At 41.8% G+C, this 20,000-nt stretch overlaps 1 protein-coding gene across 1 annotated transcript in view; it reads right to left on the bottom strand.

Annotated features, from left to right (window-relative positions):
- Positions 1-13,480: 13,480 nt before the first annotated feature.
- LOC130372200 (potassium/sodium hyperpolarization-activated cyclic nucleotide-gated channel 1) overlaps positions 13,481-20,000 on the bottom strand; it is a 66,357-nt gene continuing 59,837 nt past the window's right edge. Inside the window, exons 8-9 of the mRNA XM_056578053.1 lie at positions 13,817-14,697; positions 13,481-13,738 (exon numbers count right to left, since the gene is read on the bottom strand). Coding sequence (XP_056434028.1) covers positions 13,481-13,738; positions 13,817-14,697 — 1,139 coding nt within the window. The remainder of the gene's footprint in view (positions 13,739-13,816; positions 14,698-20,000) is intronic.

Raw genomic sequence — 20,000 nt, 5'->3', positions numbered from 1 at the left:
CTAACCACTAGCTGGGTGGGAGGAACTGAATTCCATTACCCTAGAAGCCATCTTGGTTCTAACCACTAGCTGGGTGGGAGGAACTGAATATGGAGGGGGGATGGGGCACATATTGAGGGCTACGTTGATGCTGGGAGGAGCTCCATGATTCGAGATGATCTCTAAGGAGAGTGTTTCCACTTCTGTGAGCTGGAGAGGAAGTAGAGGTGGTTGGTTATAGGGCCTCTGCACCAAGCTCCACCAACACAGCTCGTACAACTAGGGGGAGGAGAGGAGGAGGAGGGGGAGGAAGAGGAGGAGGGCTTGGGGGTTGCCCTGGGAACCCCCCGAGAGGAGGAGATGCTGGGAGAGGGGGTTGCTAGGGAACGCAGTCGTAGTTGATGTGTTTGTGCTGCGGGAGCTGACACAAGGGGGTTTCCTTAGGATATGGTTGAAAGGACATCACCGAAATTCAATAATGTTATGAAAGTGTTTGTTAAGCCAAGCATTATCAACATTTTTGTTTTGATGTCTTGAAGTTACATTTGGATTCAATTTGTTTAGTTTGTAGTGTACTCCTATTATGTTTCAATTTCACTCAGGGGATGAACCCCAATTCAATCTGGTTATTCTGGCTTGCTGGGGGAATTCATTTTAAGAAGATATCCTTTATTGCCAATTCGGTCAGGTTCATTCCCTGAATATGTCCTGATTAAAGGTGTAATAACAAGCCAAAACAGGAAACCGAATAATAAACGCAGGGCTACATGACTCACAGTATTGCGAAACACTGCAGTACCACGGTGAATACATAGCCATTGCCATAGAGTTCAATCTTCATAGTTGAGGGACGATCCCTGAATGCGCGCTATGCTCCGGCACTCATTGTTTGGTATCCAAGGCTCAGGCTGTCGCTGTCTGGGACTTCCACAGAGCACCTGCGGACCCGTTCTTTGAAGCCCGCCCTCACGCTCAGTCCTCTTGGAGGAGCTGAGGCAATACTGCCGACAAGCGGGGTGAGTTTCAGTTCCCTCATGAAAGGGAGCTTTCATCATCACTTGTTGATCAATGCGCACAAGCACACTGTGTACTGTGGCTCCGACTCAACAGTGTGCATGGCTCCCAAGACAGAAGGAAGATTCGAGCCGATTCTAGGCCTAGGACTGTTGGTATCTGCTCTTTGTGCTGAACTCTCCTTGTTTCAAACCCTCCCTTGAAATATTTATGCAAAACACTAGTGCAATCTCATTACAGGTCTCTCTCTCACCTCACAGAACCTGTGGGTGACATGGTCAGGGTACGATTGGATTTTGGGCCACAAAGTCTTTGATCTGCCTCATCTGACGTACGTGGCTGCTGCTGTCAGAGAGGAATAACACGCTGCAGACTGTGAGTCGACCAGAGAACTCTACCATCACTACAGGGGTGGGCTTTAGCTTCCCGATGTGGAGGCTTTTCTGGCAAAAATTACAGAGGAGGAAGAGGTTTCGGTGGCATTTTCATCGTTGACTGCAACATCTTCACAATCCGTTCAAATTGCTTCCAAAGGGAGAGAGAAAAAAGATGCGAAAATGCTTTGATGCAATCTGTGGATGATTGTGGAATAGTGTTATGGAAACCACAATAACAACAAAAAAGCCCATGCATATGGGATTTGCTTTAATCCGCTGGAGGTTTTATACAAATACTGGATTATTTACTGTTACGCAGAAAAGCCCAAAGGTGTCACAAGGCCATGTGGGACAGCATAGGGCCTTGGACCACCGGGGGTGAGACAGCATGATCCATCTGCCCTCACAATGACCAGATTATCGTTCACTTTGGTGATGAGTCAACAGTCCATTTAGATCATAAATAACTAACATAACCAAGCAGCAAACCATGAAAAAGGGGTCATGTGTGTGTGTGTGTGTGTGTGTGTGTGTGTGTGTGTGTGTGTGTTTGTGTGTTTGTGTGCATGCGTGCGTGCAGGTGTCTCTGTGTGTGTTCGTGCGCATGTGTGTGTGCGTTCGTACGTACATACGTGTGTTAAAAGTGAGTTTGCATTTGTATGTGCGTATTGATGTGTGCCCACGCATTTCACACACAAGGCCACATGCTTAGAAACGACTGAACTACCACATATGGGCTTCCTCTAGCAATACGATGACTGCTTGGATCTATCGGGTAATGAAATGTCATGCTTTCGTGGGTGCCACAGTGGGCAGGGCCAGTAGCCAAATTGGAACAAGCCACCAACGTCGTTTTAAAGAGTTTCCACCGTCTGATGACCTGATCTTCATCAGGTTATTGGATGTGCCCCGTAAGCGTTCTGTGTTCCACAATCTTATTCTGCAGGTCAGTTATTGTTCGGCCCTTTTGTTAACTCCATCCACATATAGTCAGATAACACTCAAGCTCACGTCACTGCAGACACGGAGACAAAGAGTCAGGGAGGAATAGAGTTTATATTCGTATTCAACCCAAGATGACTCATTCTGCCTCTGTATCACGTGTCACTGTGACAATGACACACACACACACAAACACACACAAATACCACGTCGACTCATTGCTTTGCAAACTGTTCGACAGCACTTGCTGGATGAAAGGATGTTTCAGTGGTAATTGCGCAAGACTGGGAACGAAGGTTAATCGCCTATTTTCCACAGCAGCTACCCCAGTTGTATCGGCCCACTGCTTTCCTGTAGCAGTGAAATCCCAGAAAGACCATTTGCAACTTTAGTCGATTGTGGAACTGTAATACAATGTCCATTATTGCTCTGAAAATAATACACATCAGATAATCCCATTTTACTGTAATCTACTACAGCGATGCATTCACAAAAAGCGTGCAGACTAGCATCTCTTAGAATTATGTAAAGCGCATGCAACGTCAAAACATAGAGCTATTATGTAATCATTTCTGCTCATGTTTATGTCCGCGTACATATGTCCGCGTGCATGTTTAAGCTCCAGCCCAGCTTGTCAATATCATTACCAATAACTGGTCAACTAAGAACAATGAGGAAATTATAGACGACAGGCAACTAAATTACTGCTAAGGTTCTTCCAAACATGAAAATTTCAATCTATAGCATTGTGGGAATTTTTTTGTTGTTGCGTTTTTGTTAAAGACAGAGGGAAACAGATGCAAAACTACATTAAGCCTAGGGCTCTGAATTGCCCCCTTAATTCTACATTTTATGCATTATTTCTTGACAGAGCCTCAAGAGAAATACGACAACTCATTACCGCTGCAACTCATGTGCAGAGGGAGGGGAGAGACGAGTGTAAAGCAAGCATCTAGACAAGATTAAAGAAATAGTAAAACAAAGAACTGACTACGCTTAACATATTTGGTGTTACAAATATGAGACGTTTTTAGCTGTCCTTTAGATGTATGTGTGTATGTTTATGTTTGTGTGTGTGTGTGTGTGCGCGCGCGTGTGTGTGTGTGTGTTTGCGTGTGTGCGTGTATGCACGTGTGTGTGTGTGTGTGTGTATGTGTGTTTGTGTGTGTGTGTGTATGTATGTGTGTGTGTGCGTGTGTGTCTGTGTGCGTGTGTGTGTGTGTTTGTGATGAATATTACAAGGTTTCCAGGAACATCGCAGGACTCTGAGGACTCGGGCCAAGATGTGCTGATCAAAAGGCTGTCGGTCACGTGGAGACCCGGGGAGAGAGGCTGGGGAAGCAGCATGGAGCCAGACACTCCTCCTTCGAGTTCTCCTCCTCCTCATATCAACACAACAAACACATCCACTGCAAGATATTGAAACAAGGGATGATGGTATATTATTTTGGGCCTCATATTGTCTATAATATACGAGGACAAAAAAAGTCAGTGTGATGTGGCTTGGCTTACAATTGTGATCTAATGTTATGTGTGAATGTCATGTTTGATTGAGAATATAATATAATTGAGGATATGTACTGTTTATGATTAGCTTTTATCTACCGAGTGAATACTTACCCACAGTATAGTCTACCAAGTCGTGTGGCCGGATGCATCCCAGAGGGAGTTTCTTAGAAATTGCCTCAATTGCCCCCCTGGTTGATTAGGGTAAATAATTAACCTTTACCATTAGAATGTGTAGCCAGACACAACTGAAAGTTTTCTATTCACCCGACTGAAACCGGGTCAATAGAGTGTCAATGGAATGATCTGCCGTTCCTCCTGAATGCACTTTGTTGTAAATAGATGGAGGCCTGATGGAGCAAAAGGTGATCAGAATGCCTCAAATGGGTTAACGCTCTGTTGAGTCGTGATGCAGCCTCATCAGGCTGCTTAGATGGGCTATTTCTGGAGATGAATATTGGATAGTATTTGTTTACCAGACCTTCTCTCAGCTTTCACTCATCACAGCTTTTCTTACACGCTTGAGTATGACACATTGTCACATTATTGGTACAGGTTATTTAACAATTCCTTACAGCAAATAGTCACACAGAAACTGTGTCTCAGAGTCTGTCAAAGTCTGACTTTATATCTAGGGCAGATATGTCAAAGTCTGTCGTTAAATGATGAGAAAGCAGGGATTCTGCTACTTGATTGAATATGATTTTTGTTGTGATTTTCCTTAGAGGTGTTGGTAAAGTGTCTGTGCCAGACCGCTATCCTATACCAGAGACATTGGATCAAAGGTGTTACATCGTTCACTCTTCTCTGGAACGAACTTGGCAGAAACTCCCCTGCAGAGCCATCACTCAATGTCTGCCAATGAACACACACTTACCTCGACTCTAAGAAACACACACTTCCCTGGACTCCAAGAAACACACACTTCCCTGGACTCCAAGCCCTCGCAGTCCCGATCAAGACCTAGCCGGGAGGAAGAGCAAGACACAATTCAGGATCCACTGTTTCCGGTCATTACATGCTGGTGGACACTGGGGCGGGTCACTGATCTCCGACACCATTCCACCCCGAGCCCGGTGGCCAAAACACCCAGATGTGCACATGACTGGCTTATTCCGAAGGATTTACGGCCTTTCAATGAAGTGGGGGCCAACAGAGCCCTGTTCACTTTTTTAAATGACTTGGTTTAAAATATGTTTCTCACACACCATGACTAAGTTAGGAACACAGTGATGTGACAGAATGTTATCCCATTTTCACAGGCTAAATATATGGCCTATAAATACGCTAATCGTGAATGTGCATGTGTCGTGCCTGTCTTTATTTGTGTGTGAATGTGTGTGAGTGCGCGCAAGCTTGTCTGTCTTTATGCGTGCTTGTCTGGTGTGTATTTGTGTGTGTACATCTGTTTTTATAAGTGTATGTGTGTGTGTGTGTGTGTGTGTGTGTGTGTGTGTGTGTGTGTGTGTGTGTGTGTGTGTGTGTGTGTGTGTGTGTGTGTGTGTGTATGTGTGTGTGTGTGTGTGTGTGTGTGTGTGTGTGTGTGTGTGCGTGCGTGCGTGTGCGTGTGCGTGTGCGTGTGTGTGTGTGTGCGTGTGTGCGTGTGTGTGTGCCTGCAGCACCACATAGATAACAAACGCACCCCCAATCCTCCTAAGAGGAGTCAGTGTGAAGGCGAGTTGTGTCTGGGGGGTAAAGTGTCGGGGTGCGGTGACTCAGGGGGGGTTAAAGTGACTCACAGCGCACATCTGGGCACCACACATCCCTAACAACACCCCCCGCCCCGAGCCCCGAGCCCCGAGCCCCGAGCCCCGAGCCCCGAGCCCCCAATCACAGGTGTCCAGTGGAAACATCTTCACCCCTCTGGTCGGATCCCTGGTGAAGGAGACAGTAGACGGCGGGACTGATCTTGTGACGGCCATTTTGCTTAACAAAAGGAGAAGCACAGGGATGTTTGACTGAGTAAGAGCTTGAGTACGTCATGTACACGATACATACTTGCCATATTGAGAAGGGACTTCTGTCAGCTAATGAAGGATGGGCAGATAAACTTCCAGCTAATTGCTACAACAGGCTTCAATATTTAGCTCTGAGCCATCACTGCTGCAGTTTAAGGCCATGAATGTGTACTGGGATGACCCTTTTTATGACTCCAGTTATTGGCACATCAAAAGGTAATGCCTGCCTTTGGAATCTCTGTGTTCCAAAGTCATCTTAGCAAACAAAACTTAACAAAAAAACAAAACAGAAATGTTAGTTTGTACATAAATGTCCCGTTATTATGACAAGTAGTATTAGAAGAAGTATTTGAAATACTAGTAGTACATTAGAATGCTATTATTAAATTATCTTGAATGAGTATCCTGTGATCAGTAGTCCATGCTAATAATGATATTCTAATCAAGATTCCGTATTGGACGCAGGTGTGAATAGATAGAAAATAGAAAATGTGACCAATGGAACAGACCAGAGCCTACACGAACAGACTTGAACAGACCATCATTATAGGGCTTGTACATCAGAATACGTCATGGGATTTTTAGGGTGGCTATACTCAACCATTTTTGATGCCTCGAGATGCTGTATATATTTCAAACACAACAATGTCTCCCCATGGTTAATTACTTAACAATGACCAAAACACCATTAGTACCAATTACATTCCTATGCTGCTATACTTTGCTATACTTAATGGAGGTTGTCTTTGCGATTGATATCATAATTTAAAAGCCCTGTAGAAGTATATAAGGATACAATTTAATATTAAATAATAAGATTCAAATATTATAAATACTATAGCCTTTAAGTTACATGTCAATGCTAGCCCATAATAATTAAGAACAAATACAATGATGTTTTCTATAATACCCTTGTAGATAACATAAGCGCTGACATTATCAAGCTAAACAGCCAGTGCTGTGTTCCCCTAAACACTGCTCCCGAGTGCTGTCCTTGTGCGACCCCAATCTTCTAGCTTGGATAACACATTGTGCTGTGATGGAAAAATAAATAATGGACTTCCCTATAGGACGCTGCTATTCTAGCAGGGTAGCACATTTAGCCGAGGGTAAACACTGGCAGTCCTCTGATGGTCATGCCAAGGTGAAGGCTCATGTTCTTATCTGCACATGCTAAGGACATGCTAGCGTCATGGCATTGATATACAGAGGCTGAAGGCAAGGACAGGGGAAAATATTGCGAGTCGACTGCTCGCAAGGATAGATAGGATAGCCTAGGCTTTCAGATTTCCTACATCGGACCATGTATTTTGTCACTTCCTATCCTTGATTTTTGGTTAATATCCTAGAAGTAAACACAATGTATTCAACTGTAGTTACATTTGCTGAAGTCCTAGTCCACCTTCAGTTCAGAAGCTTCCCATGTTACGTGCCTTAATCAAATGCGCATCGGATTCACCACCCCTGTTATGGCATTCTCGCTAGCATCCCTAACCTCCAACTAGTCAGCTGGAACGAGGGGACAGAGTCTGAACCCGTAACCTTGCATTTGTCTCATTTGAGAGGGGATAATACCTGCTAATCCTCCTGATGCACACACGCAGGCCGGGATGATAGAGCAAAGCCCGGCTAAGGTAACCCCGCAAGAGCGGAAGGAACAGATGAACGGAAAAAGCTCAGGATAAAACAAAACAGAATTATGAGCCTCTCGTGTGGGACTGCTGCCACAGTCAAAATGCTTACAGGGCTAAAAATAATTTCATAAGTTAAGGCTAAACAAGGTCCCTACGATGTCGAGGACTGGCACAGTATGTGATTGTTATTTATTCCAACAGAAAGCGTGTGTTCATATTGTTCTCTGGTAGCTGTCTGCATATGCTTAAGACATGAACAAGGATTTGGTGCTACGTAGTAATTAAATTGGCAAGGGACAACTGTGGCAGACAATCTGTTTCTTTGACCGTGGTTTGAGCCTTAAATAATACAGACTAAGACCCTTTGACCTTGTTCTTAAATGTCTAACATCGAAATGCTATTCATTCCCAGGGTTCATTATGCAGTTGTACTGTATCATTATTTGCAATTTGTCACTGGCTGTAGTGTCAGGCTTCCCAGTATCGGCTCTAGTGTGCGATGTTACCCAGAAGAACTTCTTCTACCCCCTCTTAACATCAGGAGGCAACATTTATAAATTGAATTAAATAATTAAATATATGATCTGTATAACAGGCTGTGTTAATAATTGCGAAAGTTAGCAAGACGTTGTGCAGTATGCTATGATAGAATATGCCACACGGTCAATCCGATTTTGACCGTTCCTTTGTGATAACCGCCGTGTGAATAAAGGGCTGGTGGCTCAGCTGGGAGAGCTAGCCCTGCGACACTAATGCTAGTGGCAGCTAGGCTCGCACTGCTAACTATGGCAAAGCAATTTGTGCAATCTAGAACCCTCAATGGGCAGTTTTTCAGTGCTGCAGCAACATTTCAATTGTGTCCCCCTCGATATATTTGGGGAAAAACAGAGTCCAAAACTGAAATAGAGATACCTTTCACAGAGTTGTAGCCGTTACTTTGGTGCCAATGCAGCTGTACAGAGATCATGGCCACGCCCCAAGCTTGCAAAGCCGAAGCGCATTTGGATTAAGGAGGCTGCTGGCCTGGCGGCAACAATATGTGTGTCCTCTTAAATTAATGATTACTCATCATAGAAACAGTGCAAACATTGTATATGCAGTGATTCTGAGAGGGAACTAGCCTGGGAACCAGATATATCTGCGAGCTAATGTTATACTTGCTCTAGCATATGCCCCTGGCCCCCCTCCCGTTCAGACAGATTTCCAGCACACATGGCTCGGGTCTGGCCAATCACAACCGTTTATCTGATATGCTTTAATATGGTTTACAGTATAGTCTAAAGGGGAGCGCCCCGTTGGAGCGCCGTTGAGGCATTTTCATGAACAACCAAGATGGCTGCCACTGATGTGTCACACGTTTTTTTATTCTAAATTGTTGTAGGTCTATTCAATTGCATCCAGAGGCATTTTAAAGGGGCCCCCATTGATATCGCCCATTGGAAATCGAAAATGGACTTAGAGGTTCCAGACTTACATTCCAGCATTTGCGAATTAGTCTTGGGATGTCAGGCCAAGACATAACCTCTGAGTTGTCATATGGAAATTAAGCAAATATCTGATGCTTATTGGATACTTGCAGACATACTCTCCTATTAAACCCCATTGTAATTACTGTAGCAATGTCTCTGTGTGACGTATTAGCATCTACAGTAGTCACGTTTATCCATGGCAAAGTCAAATACTAGACAAAACTGTATGGAGCTGAGGTGCAATGAAGGGCTACATCGCTAAAAGTAGTATCTTAAAAATGTCAAAGTGTTTCAGGCCGTAGCTTATCTTTATCTTGGAAAACAGCTTTAAACTAAATCTTAGAAAACTTTTTGAATTTTATCTTGAAAAATGGATTCAAACTTGAACTTGGCAAACCGAAGTCAAAAAAGGTCAAGAGTATTGAAGATGCAATAACCTTCCCACGAAGAAGCTTATTCATGAATATGACTGTGCTTCACATTGAATCACAGGCGTTCAAGATTCAACAATTCAGTCAATGAGGCTAGCCTGTAGCAATACGCTGTCACTCTCTTTCAAACACTCCCAACACAATGACACATACTCAGTGCTAAATGACAATATGTCGTTTATTTTCTATATTTTTAAAGGTTTATTATTTACAAACAAACAAAATAAAAACAAAAAAATCAAAAGTTTTTGACAAACACCGTTTGTCTGCATATTGTTTGTAAGAAAGTTTACATTTACCTTTCTTCTCGTCCGTGTCAAGTAACCAACCGATCGTTTGTTTTTGTCGCTAAGCATTGGAGAACATGAATAAGCACAATGACTGTTAGTGGGCGGGGCTGAGGCTGGGGAGGCGGGGTAAAAAGGTAGCTCGTTACAGCTTCCGTCTCTCTCTTCACTGGGCATGTGATCCATAAACACGAAAAAAAACGCAACTGCTGCAATGGAAAAGACCAAAATACACATTTTGGTTCTCCTTCCTCTGGCATTATTCTCAGTTCTTTTTGCATCTCTTTTTTTTTCTTTTCGATCAACAAAACACCAAAAAAACAAAAGAAATGTACAAATATATGTGCTGGTTGGTTGAGAGTCCATATACTGCAAATGTGTTTCTTATTAGTCTGTTTTTCGGTGCGCGTTTGTTCGTCATCGTAATGCCCGTTCCAGGATGCTAGTTTGTTGTTTGCGTTTATGAAAAAAAAGCACGTAGTTGGGAAGCTCTCCCTTCGAAGGCAAATATCAAAACACAGCACAAACCAACAGTGCTGATATCCATCTCTATGGTGCACTAGTTCCTATACACTATGGCATATTAAGGATTAAGCGCTCTGTTTTAAATAAAACCTCCTCCACACGTTGTGAACCTTATATAGTATCAAGGCAGCACAATTCAAAGGGGATGCCTCTCTCTCTTTCTCTCTGTCTGTCTCTTTCTCTCTCTTTTCGTGACTTGCCTACTTATACCAACACCCAAGCTTAAGTTTGAAATAATCGTCATCTTTTGAGTTCATTAGAAAGTGCAATTCAAAATAAAAAATAAAAAATTAAATAAAAGTACTTAGAATGTTTTGCTTTGGCCAGTTTTATCCCACTCAAGCGTTAAAATACACAAGCCAATCATCCGTTGGCTTGTTAAATACACCAGCCAATCATCAGTGACGAACTAGAAAGAAAGGTGCTCCAGAGTCCTAGAATGTCTCAATCGGCGTGATATAACCGCAGAACTAGAAAGATTTCACCTTTTTTTTTCTTTTCTTTTTTAACTGTACATAACCTCATTGAGTATAATATAGAGCCTAGATGAGAATGATAAGAGGGAGAAAACGAATTAAAGGAAAGAAATAACCTAACAAACAAGCTGTAGGCCTACCTAGAAATTCACATTGTAATTCAAGATTCCAATTGGACGAACTGAGACATTTGGCCATTCTCTCCTCGCTAATGCCTTCTTCGCTAAACATGTGAAGACGCACACACAGAACACAAAGAGTATACCAGCAGGGGCGTGTTTGTCTTGCACCTGGCTCACACACACTCACGGATGGAAAAAAAGAAAAAGAGGATTGAACATGGCTATAGTTTAGGCACAAATACTTAAGAATGTCCGTGTGATAGTTTTTGATGTTTCTGCTTGCACACGAATAACGGACGAACAGTGAACAAAACATAATCTCACAATACATTTAACGTCAACATCTTTTTGAAATAGTATCTTTTTTTTGTAGGTATTTCTGAATGTGCATGCTTTCATGACATTGGTGAGCTGACTGTGTGTTGGTATAATATTGACACAAATTTTGCCGAGCCTAACCTGCAGTCTTTTAAAAACAGTTTCTCAGGGCTTAGTCACTTTAAACTGATTGGATGGTTGGGTATTTGCACTCATTTATGGCTCTAAATATAAATTGTTAAATGAAAACAGTCATAAAACCTAGTTTAAGATACTCATGACAAAGAGTTGAGCAGACATTCTATATATATATATATATATATATATATATATATATATATAGATATAGATAAAGTTATAGATAAAGATGTAATTAGTCATGATGAAGGTATTTAAAAAATGGCAGTCACAGATTCATACTGTAAATATCTTACCTCTTATTATGTTAAAAACTTGGAACAAATCTACCACTATTTCTGCCCAAGCTTGATATAGCAGTGAAACTGATTCATCCGACTATAAATACGCTATGCTTCTCTGTCTTACAGAATCTCAGGTTTCTTCATGAGTTGATTCACATCAGTTTAAAGTATCTAAGCCCGCGTTTTGGGAGTTACATGAGACATAAACCTTAATGCAAAACAGCATTGTCTTGTTTTTTTTCCAGTTTGCTTCGACAATCACATTGTGAAAAATCACATTTTTAAAAAAAAATGTGTGCCCTGCACGCCTTGCGAAAACGTAGACAGTAACCTGACTTCTTCAAAAACGTAAAAGGAGAGGGTGAAAATCGCTAGCGTGTGGAGAACTTGAGGCGCTGTGACACAATACAGGGAATACTCAAGAGACATTGGGGTACTGAATCACAAGTAGGAATATAGTTCCTTGCCTCTGCCACTCCCTTTCGCGTAATATTCTTAAATAAAAAAATATAGAATGCAACATTTTTTTTTTTAAATGGCTCTGAGAAAAGAAGCATCTGAAAATAAAAATACCTTTTCTTTGAAAAGAGTAACTCATCAAATGATATTTTAACAATGGCCGTCTAATTGATTTTACTGCACCAGGACATTCATCATGTATTCCGTAAAGAAAGATTGAAATGTCCCCTCCCCCAGCAGGCATCAGTGTTGTATTGCTAGCTATTGCATTAAGGTTTGTCCATCTCAAATGAAACGTGTACGCTGTCCATTCACCCTCTGTCTCCCTCCGAAAGATAATGTCCAGTTTCCTGATAGTAGTAAGACATTGTTATGATTGAGAATGCACCACACAGTATCTGTAAATACTAGACCTACAAAATTATTTACAACACACATATAGGTTTTTTTTTGTTTGTTATATCACAGTCTATTGCATAATGGTAATAATCTTTAGTTTATAAATATTATAAATGTACACAGAGAGATTTTAAGCAACATTACATAACCTATATCTCAGCCGTCTGAAATTAGGAATACAAAAAATAGCATCCATCCATATCCTTCTCTTTCTCCCTCATCATCATCATCATCATCTACGAGAAACGAATAAAGCAGCATTTCTATTATTCTATGACCTTTGGACCCATAACACTGTCATGGTCTGTATTTCACTTAATGTGACAATTTAGTAGCTTGGTAGGCTGTATTTCTGCTGCCGGAACGCAACATAAAACTCAGCTACTGTATCTTGAATTATTTCTGAAAAATTATGTTATTCTTTTCAGAAACGTGAAGAGATCAAACTGTAATGTGTGCTTTTGACAGTATTTTCCCCCACCCAAAGTATTTTTGACTTATTATCCACAGTGGTGCCAAAGCTGCTCATTTTCACCAATATCTTCAGTACAAAAGGAAACTGAAATCATACAGATTGCATCAGAAACTACAATGCATTCAGTTAGAAAAAAGTTAACTTAAAAATAAGGGAAACAAACAGCGAAACAAAACAAAAATCAATAACATTTCATGTTTCTTTATAATTCTCGGAAAGGAAGACTCATGTTTATACTAGAGCTTTTAAATAGCCATTGCCAAATATTCTAGTTGGATTTACACACACACATTTATGTTATCATAGCAGATATCTTTATATCTATCTACATTTAGTCATATAGATAGATATATCGATAAATATAGATATATCTATACATATATAGATAGATAAATAGATAAATATAGATATATCTATATATTTCTATATATATATTTGTGTAATATACATTCTTATGTTTAGGGAGACAGTGTGTCTAAACTATAATACAAGGGCTGTCTGTACAGGGTGTCTATGAGGTTATCTTTTCAAGGGGAAAGTGGGAAAACCGAAAATACTGAAAGTCTCTCATGTACATCTTCTTTTGCGTATTTCCGTGTTTTAAAAAAAAGAAGAGTGAATTGCAACACAGGTTCGAGAAGAAGAAGAAGGAAAAAAGGACCCCAGAAAAAAACCCTCAAAATCGAATCATAAATTGGATGAAAAACGCATTTTGTCCTGCTCGGTCTCTGCACTGCTCAGGACAGAATCCCTCCTCGACCCCGGCGACTCCCTGTGCTGCACGCCGCCGGCCGCCCCCGGGACCCCCAGCCCCGCGCCCACCGACGCCGCCCCCACCGCGGAGCGCACGGGCGGCAGCGCCCCCGACGACATCTGGCGGAACAAGTTGACCCGCTGGGGTACCGTGGTGCGCAGACCCCCCTGCAGAGCCATCCCCTGGATCGCCTGGATCCCCTGGATCGCCTGGATCCCCTGGATCGCCTGGATCCCCTGGATCCCTGATCCCGCCGCCGCCGCCACCGCCGCCGCCGCCGGGGGCGCTATGGACGCCAGGGAGTCCCCGGGCGGGGCGTGGCCCCTGGGGCTCGGGGTGGCGTCGTGGGGCAGGGAGGACTGGGAGGCCGACAGGTGGCGCACGTCTCGACTCAGACTGACCGACTGCAGCGCCGGCGAGCCTTTGAGGACGTGCTCCCCCCTCTGGGGCGAGGAGAGGAGCTGCTGCTGCCCGGGGGACTGCTGCGTGGAGGAGGCGGCGGAGGCAGGGCTCGACAGCGCTGGTGGCTGGGCCATCTGCTGCTGCTGTGGGGGGGGAAGGGGCTGCTGCTGCTGCTGGGCCGGGGGCAGGCTCTGCTGGATGAGGGACAGCTGGGAGGCGGTGGGCGAGCGGTACTGGAAGCTCCGGCCAGCCAGAGGGGTCTGCACGGGTGGGCTGCACATGGCAGCGGTGAAGGAGCACGGCGACATGATGGCGCCCTGCTGCTGCTGCAGGGAGGGGAGGTTGACCACGACCGGGGAGATGGAGGTGGAGGAGCCGGCTGCGCTCATGTTGCCGAAGGAGACCCCGGGGGCCATGAAGACCCCCTGGGCGGCGGCGGCCGGCAGGATGCGTGCGGCGGAGGCGTTGGCGATAGCGGAGGCGCTGTAGGTCAGGGGGAAGGCGGACTGCTGGAGCTGATTGGTGCCTATGGAGGTGGAGTAGGGCGGCTGCGCGGGGGAGTTAATGATGGAGTTTCCAGACATTGGGGTGGAGTTCATCCCGCTGACCGAGTGCTTGCGGTCCACCATCATCACCATCTCCCTGTCCTGCCGGATTATCTGCTTCAATATCTCGTTCTCCTGCGTGTTGAACACGCCGGCGTTCAGGTCCTTCTGGAACTTCTGCAGCAGCAGTGAGTTCTTCTTCCCTGTTTGGGGGGGGGAGGAGGGGGGAGGGGGGAGAGGGGGGGGGGGGGAGGGGAGAGGGGTTTAGCCTTGTGGGGGATACCGCGCTACAGAATACACTGCAGGACGCAACACACTCGAACGATGCAGTTTGTATTTATTTTTGCAAACGACGATGGTGATCGGTGCCATAACTATATGACCTTCGAGGACCTATGTGACCTTCGAGGACCTATGTGACCTTTGAGGACCTATGTGACCTTTGAGGACCTTCGCCTTAACACACCACCACCAGACTAGACTAGACTGTGCTGTGCTGTACGTGGGGTGCATCCTCTGAGTTTATACGTTCATACAAACTGCATGTTTCTCTCCAGTTAACGGTGATCAGTGGGGATGAGTGGGGGGACATTGAGTGACAGTGAGGGTGACAGGAGAGAGGAGGTGAGGAGTGAGGAGGTGAGGGGTGGAGGTGAAGGAGACACAGGAAGACACAGATTACTGCCGGTGGAACATGGAGTAGCTGATAGGCTGTCATAAGGTAATGACATACAGATAAGAAAGGAAAATGTCATTAAGGACCTGCCAAAAGGACAAACACAGCTCTACGGCTCTGTCTAGACCAAAGGGACATGTTCTATATCAAAATGATCAAATTCAAAGTCACAAACTATTGACTACGCAATGACACTGACTTGTCCTTAATCAAAACCCAAGGATAGCTAGGGTGACCACTTTTCATTAGACACTGCCAAGCAACAACAACAACACTACGACAAATTGATAGTATGCTACTAGGTAGGGTGTAATGGTGTGTATTGCAATAAAAATATATACTTACTAATTGTGGAAGCGTTTGTAAAATAATAATGTTCCCCAAACTCAAAATAATACATTGTATTTTGCAGGCATTCAGCGATATTTAGAATTATTATTGTATGATTTCTGGATTTATTATTACCTCTTTTCTAATGATCTATCAACCAAATTTTACAAATAACTTTAGTCAAGGCCGTAATCCTAAAAAAATAATCAATAATTGATCTGCCTGAAGATGACTGCCCTACACATTGAAACATACACAGAACTACAAATCGGTCGGCTGTCGGTGAGTTGACTGCTGACTATTACAACGAACTTGAACTGGACCACACTTCTTCTCTAGTAGTTAGATCAATATTTAAGTCCTCCATCAATTATTTACAAGATTGAAGGAAACATATTTGGATGTCAAATTCTCTCAAATTCAAAAAAAAAGTTTCTGCTTTCTCGAGTGCCAAAGCAAACTGACTTATTTGCTAAGTTTGCTTTTACAAAGTCAGTTGTAATTTCTTCAGGTAATTATTGTGAGAGATTCGGAGAGAAGTGATTAATGCGGCTGTTTCAGTGTGACTGTTCAGCTAGGTTATTTTAGCATAGATAAATGCATGTCTGCTCTCCTAACCCTCACACACATGATACATAAAGATAACTGATCACACCTGCCAATGTTTGGTAAGGTGGGCTTAAATGTAAAAAGATGATCAATATTAGTTTATAGGGGCAAACATTCTCTCTAATTCTCATTATGGCTTTGTATCTTTTGACGCAATGTAGTAAAATTATATATATTATGATTATTATTATTTGTATTGTTATTAGGAGGATTTTGAAATAAGTGTACTTGCATTTGATTTTAACAAAGATTTTAGTGCCATTTTGGCCTCAATATATAATATTAATGCTAACATAAACAAGACTTATAGTGATAATCTCTAACATAATCATGTGATAATCTCTAACATAATATAAATTCCTGAAATATGATTAAACCTGTAATTATGCATGTATTGTAGGACAGACTATAGGTAGGGAGGAATGCTAAGCTATGCCTAGCACTAGACACCCTGCTGTGAAACTAATGATCACTTACAAGGCCGAAGTCATGGCATTTTTAAATTTTAGAGGGTTAATCACTGTAGAAGGGAAAAACAATGAAGGTATACATTATTTTTCCAAATCCAACCTTAAGGGGTTAAAGCCTTCGTCTTAGAAACACAGGCCTTTCTGTTTTTCACCAAATGTAAATAAATTCGGAACATAACAGTTATAGTACACTATTCAATGTATGTAAACACAGATGAGTTGAGTTAGGTATACTTAAATGCATGAATATCTGTGAATGTCTATGAACAGGTCAATATAAAAATTTGAATAGCAAGTAGAATAGAAATCTGGTGGAAGTAAGGACAGAATTCGGCAAACAATCACGAGTAAAATTAGCTTTTGGTTACATGATTTTTTCAAATAAGGCTTAAACTGTAAATAATAATTCACAAACAAATTCATCACCAAAAAGATGTTGCTCACAATCCAATTGAACATCAATTATAATGTTTGAATGCATATTCATATTCAAATGCCTATGCAAATGACTAGTGCAGAAGTTTTTTAGTTTTTTTAGGGACCATTGACCCATCAACATTTGAACAAATACAACAAATACAATGACACCAAAGAACAAGAAAAGAAAGTACAAAAAACTGTAACGGACAACATATAAATAACAACATGTAAATAATGATGACTATGTCAGGTACAAATATGAACAAAAATAAATCTTCACTTCAACCCCGATAAAGATAAGAATGCATTTCTGGTATTTGATCAATCAACTCTTTTCTATTTCTACCAAGTGTACCTCTAAGATGATGACTGTTAGCGCAAATAAATATGTGAAATTAGTAGAACAGAATTGTGACCCGCTGTGTGTGTGTTTGTGTATGTGAGAGACGGTGCGAGAGAGAGAGAGAGAGAGAGAGAGAGAGAGAGAGAGAGAGAGAGAGAGAGAGAGAGAGAGAGAGAGAGAGAGAGAGAGAGCTAGCGAGCAAGAGAGAGAGAGAGAGCTAGCGAGCAAGAGAGTGAGAGAGCTAGCGAGCAAGAGAGTGAGAGTGAGAGTGAGAGAGAGTGTGTGTGTGTGTGTGTGTGTGTGTGCGTCGGAAGGAAGTTGTGAGGACATTTACGCCAAAGAGAATTTGTCAGTGATTTTTGACTCTACAGGGAAAGACATGTCTTCCCAATTTCACCAGCACCAGGTGGTTATTCTGACGTCAGTGTCTAAAAATAGGCCAAAAATAAAGCTGCTTAAAGTTATTACTCTAGGAATTATCAATCATGGTCCAAATCTTTTTTTGGGCAAATTGTTAGGAAACACATATAATAAAAATCCTCATATGACAACTACTACAACTAAAATATCTGTTTGTGAAAACATGATAAAGAAAATAAGAAAAAATGTAATGAGATCACTGCAATGTAACAGAAACCAAAACATGTATGGCCTTGCATTAGTAGAGTTCCTGGTAATTCACTAATCAAAGGTCAGAATTTTTTATTGTGGAATACAGTTCAAATATAACAAATATAACCAAAAATGTGTCATACTCATATTATATTTATAACAAATAAAAATTTATCCAGATATCTATGTGTTCTCTCATTATACTATGCTATTTCAAATTTCTAAATGTATCAAAATAAATGGTGTGCAGTACTACAGTAGACGATAACTTCCATCCTTAAGTTAACACAAGAGGCACAACATGGTCTTGGTGAAATAAATGGAGAGGACCCATTTCTGCGATTCTGCCGCTCATAAATTCCCCTTTTTCGTATATATTTGGAATTGGAATAAAATGTTTACCTGATGCCTATTGGTCGGCCAGGACACTCTTGAAAACGAGATGTGCTCGTCTCAAGACGGACTCCTGGTCAAATAATTTTTAGATAGAAGATCACGTCAAATGTGCAACAAGTTATTGGTTTCAATGCATGGTTAATGTCTGTTGCCTTAGTTCGACAGTCAAACAAGCACTTAACCAAATGCAGTTCATTTATATGTATAAACGACACATCCAGCACAGATCATGACATCATGTGTGTGTTTCCCCCCCACCCCTTTGTATGAGACAAAACCCCCCGTTTAATGATCAGTTCGAATGAATGGATTGAAGCAATAACACTTCTGTAAGGAGAAGTGTTACGCAATAGTAGGCGGCTGCCATTTTGAAGGAATGTGAGACACCGCTAGCTAACCAAACCGAGCACTAAGGTCAAAAGGGCAAATGTAGTTTTTCATTTGACAAAGGGCATAGGGCATAGCAGTCAAAATAACTACTTTTTTCTTTCTTTCTGGAAAGCAGTATTCTTCTCAACAACAAGGGGACAGACCAGAGTGCTTGATGGATTCTTGCTCCCTTTAGAGCCTGCGGCCAACAATCGCGAATGGTTTATTGATTGATCGCTGACTTGCTTGTCACAATAGTATTTCAATGTTGAGTCAATAATCGGTTTGCGGGGCATTTGCAATATCGACATGCCTCAGAAAAGGCGAAAACAACAGACAAAAACAAAGCCATGTCAGGGAACGAAACACCAACATTTACTACAAAGATACAGACTCTTTGACGCAGCTTGTTAAACGCTTTGAGACAACATTGGCACACTATCGTTATGGATAGCACTTTTAAATATTGTAAGAAACTGTGCAGAAGATGTGCAAGCATAGTTTCATTCGTCCCAAAAGTTTAAACATATAAATATATCAAATAGTTGCGTACTGTATGATGGGATGATTGCTATAAATATCATGATCATATCATAATATCATGGTTGCTTTGTCTTTTGGACAAAGAACATTTAATTGGCATTTGCCTCTTTAAAGTTGAGAAGAATTTCTTGTGCTTTGTGAAGCAAAGGTGCATCCCACATATTTAGAAAAACATTGATTAGTTAGATGCTATCAAAACAAAGCAACACTAAAAAGGTTAAGTGTTGATTTCTGTGATTATGGGGGCGTTAGTGCCCCATACTACCGTTATTGACATAATATAGTCTAGTTACTGAAACTTTATTAAAAATCGAATATATCTGATAATCCTGATCACTATAGGAAACTAAGACAATAACAACAACGGTTAAATCTGTTTATGCATGTAAGTATGTATGTATACAGGTATATGTATCATGTATGTATGTATGTATGTATGTATGTATGTATGTATGTATGTATGTATGTATGTATGTATGTATGTATGTATGTATGTATGTATGTATGTATGTTTGTATGTATGCATGGATGTATTCATGTATTTATGTATATATGTATGTATGTATTTGTATTAAATCAAAGTTGAAATAAATTGGTTACATAAAGTTTTTCATGTAAACAAATTCCTGTTAAGTCACTTTCTACGATTGAATGAGGTTACACAATGGTGATTGAGCTTAAGGCCCACCGATGAAGGTCCTTGCATTATGAATGTAACGACCTAGGTGTCGACACGGT

Source organism: Gadus chalcogrammus, chromosome 19, assembly GCF_026213295.1.
Source record: "Gadus chalcogrammus isolate NIFS_2021 chromosome 19, NIFS_Gcha_1.0, whole genome shotgun sequence".
NCBI lineage: Eukaryota > Metazoa > Chordata > Actinopteri > Gadiformes > Gadidae > Gadus > Gadus chalcogrammus.
This window is presented reverse-complemented; position numbering and strand designations above follow the sequence as displayed.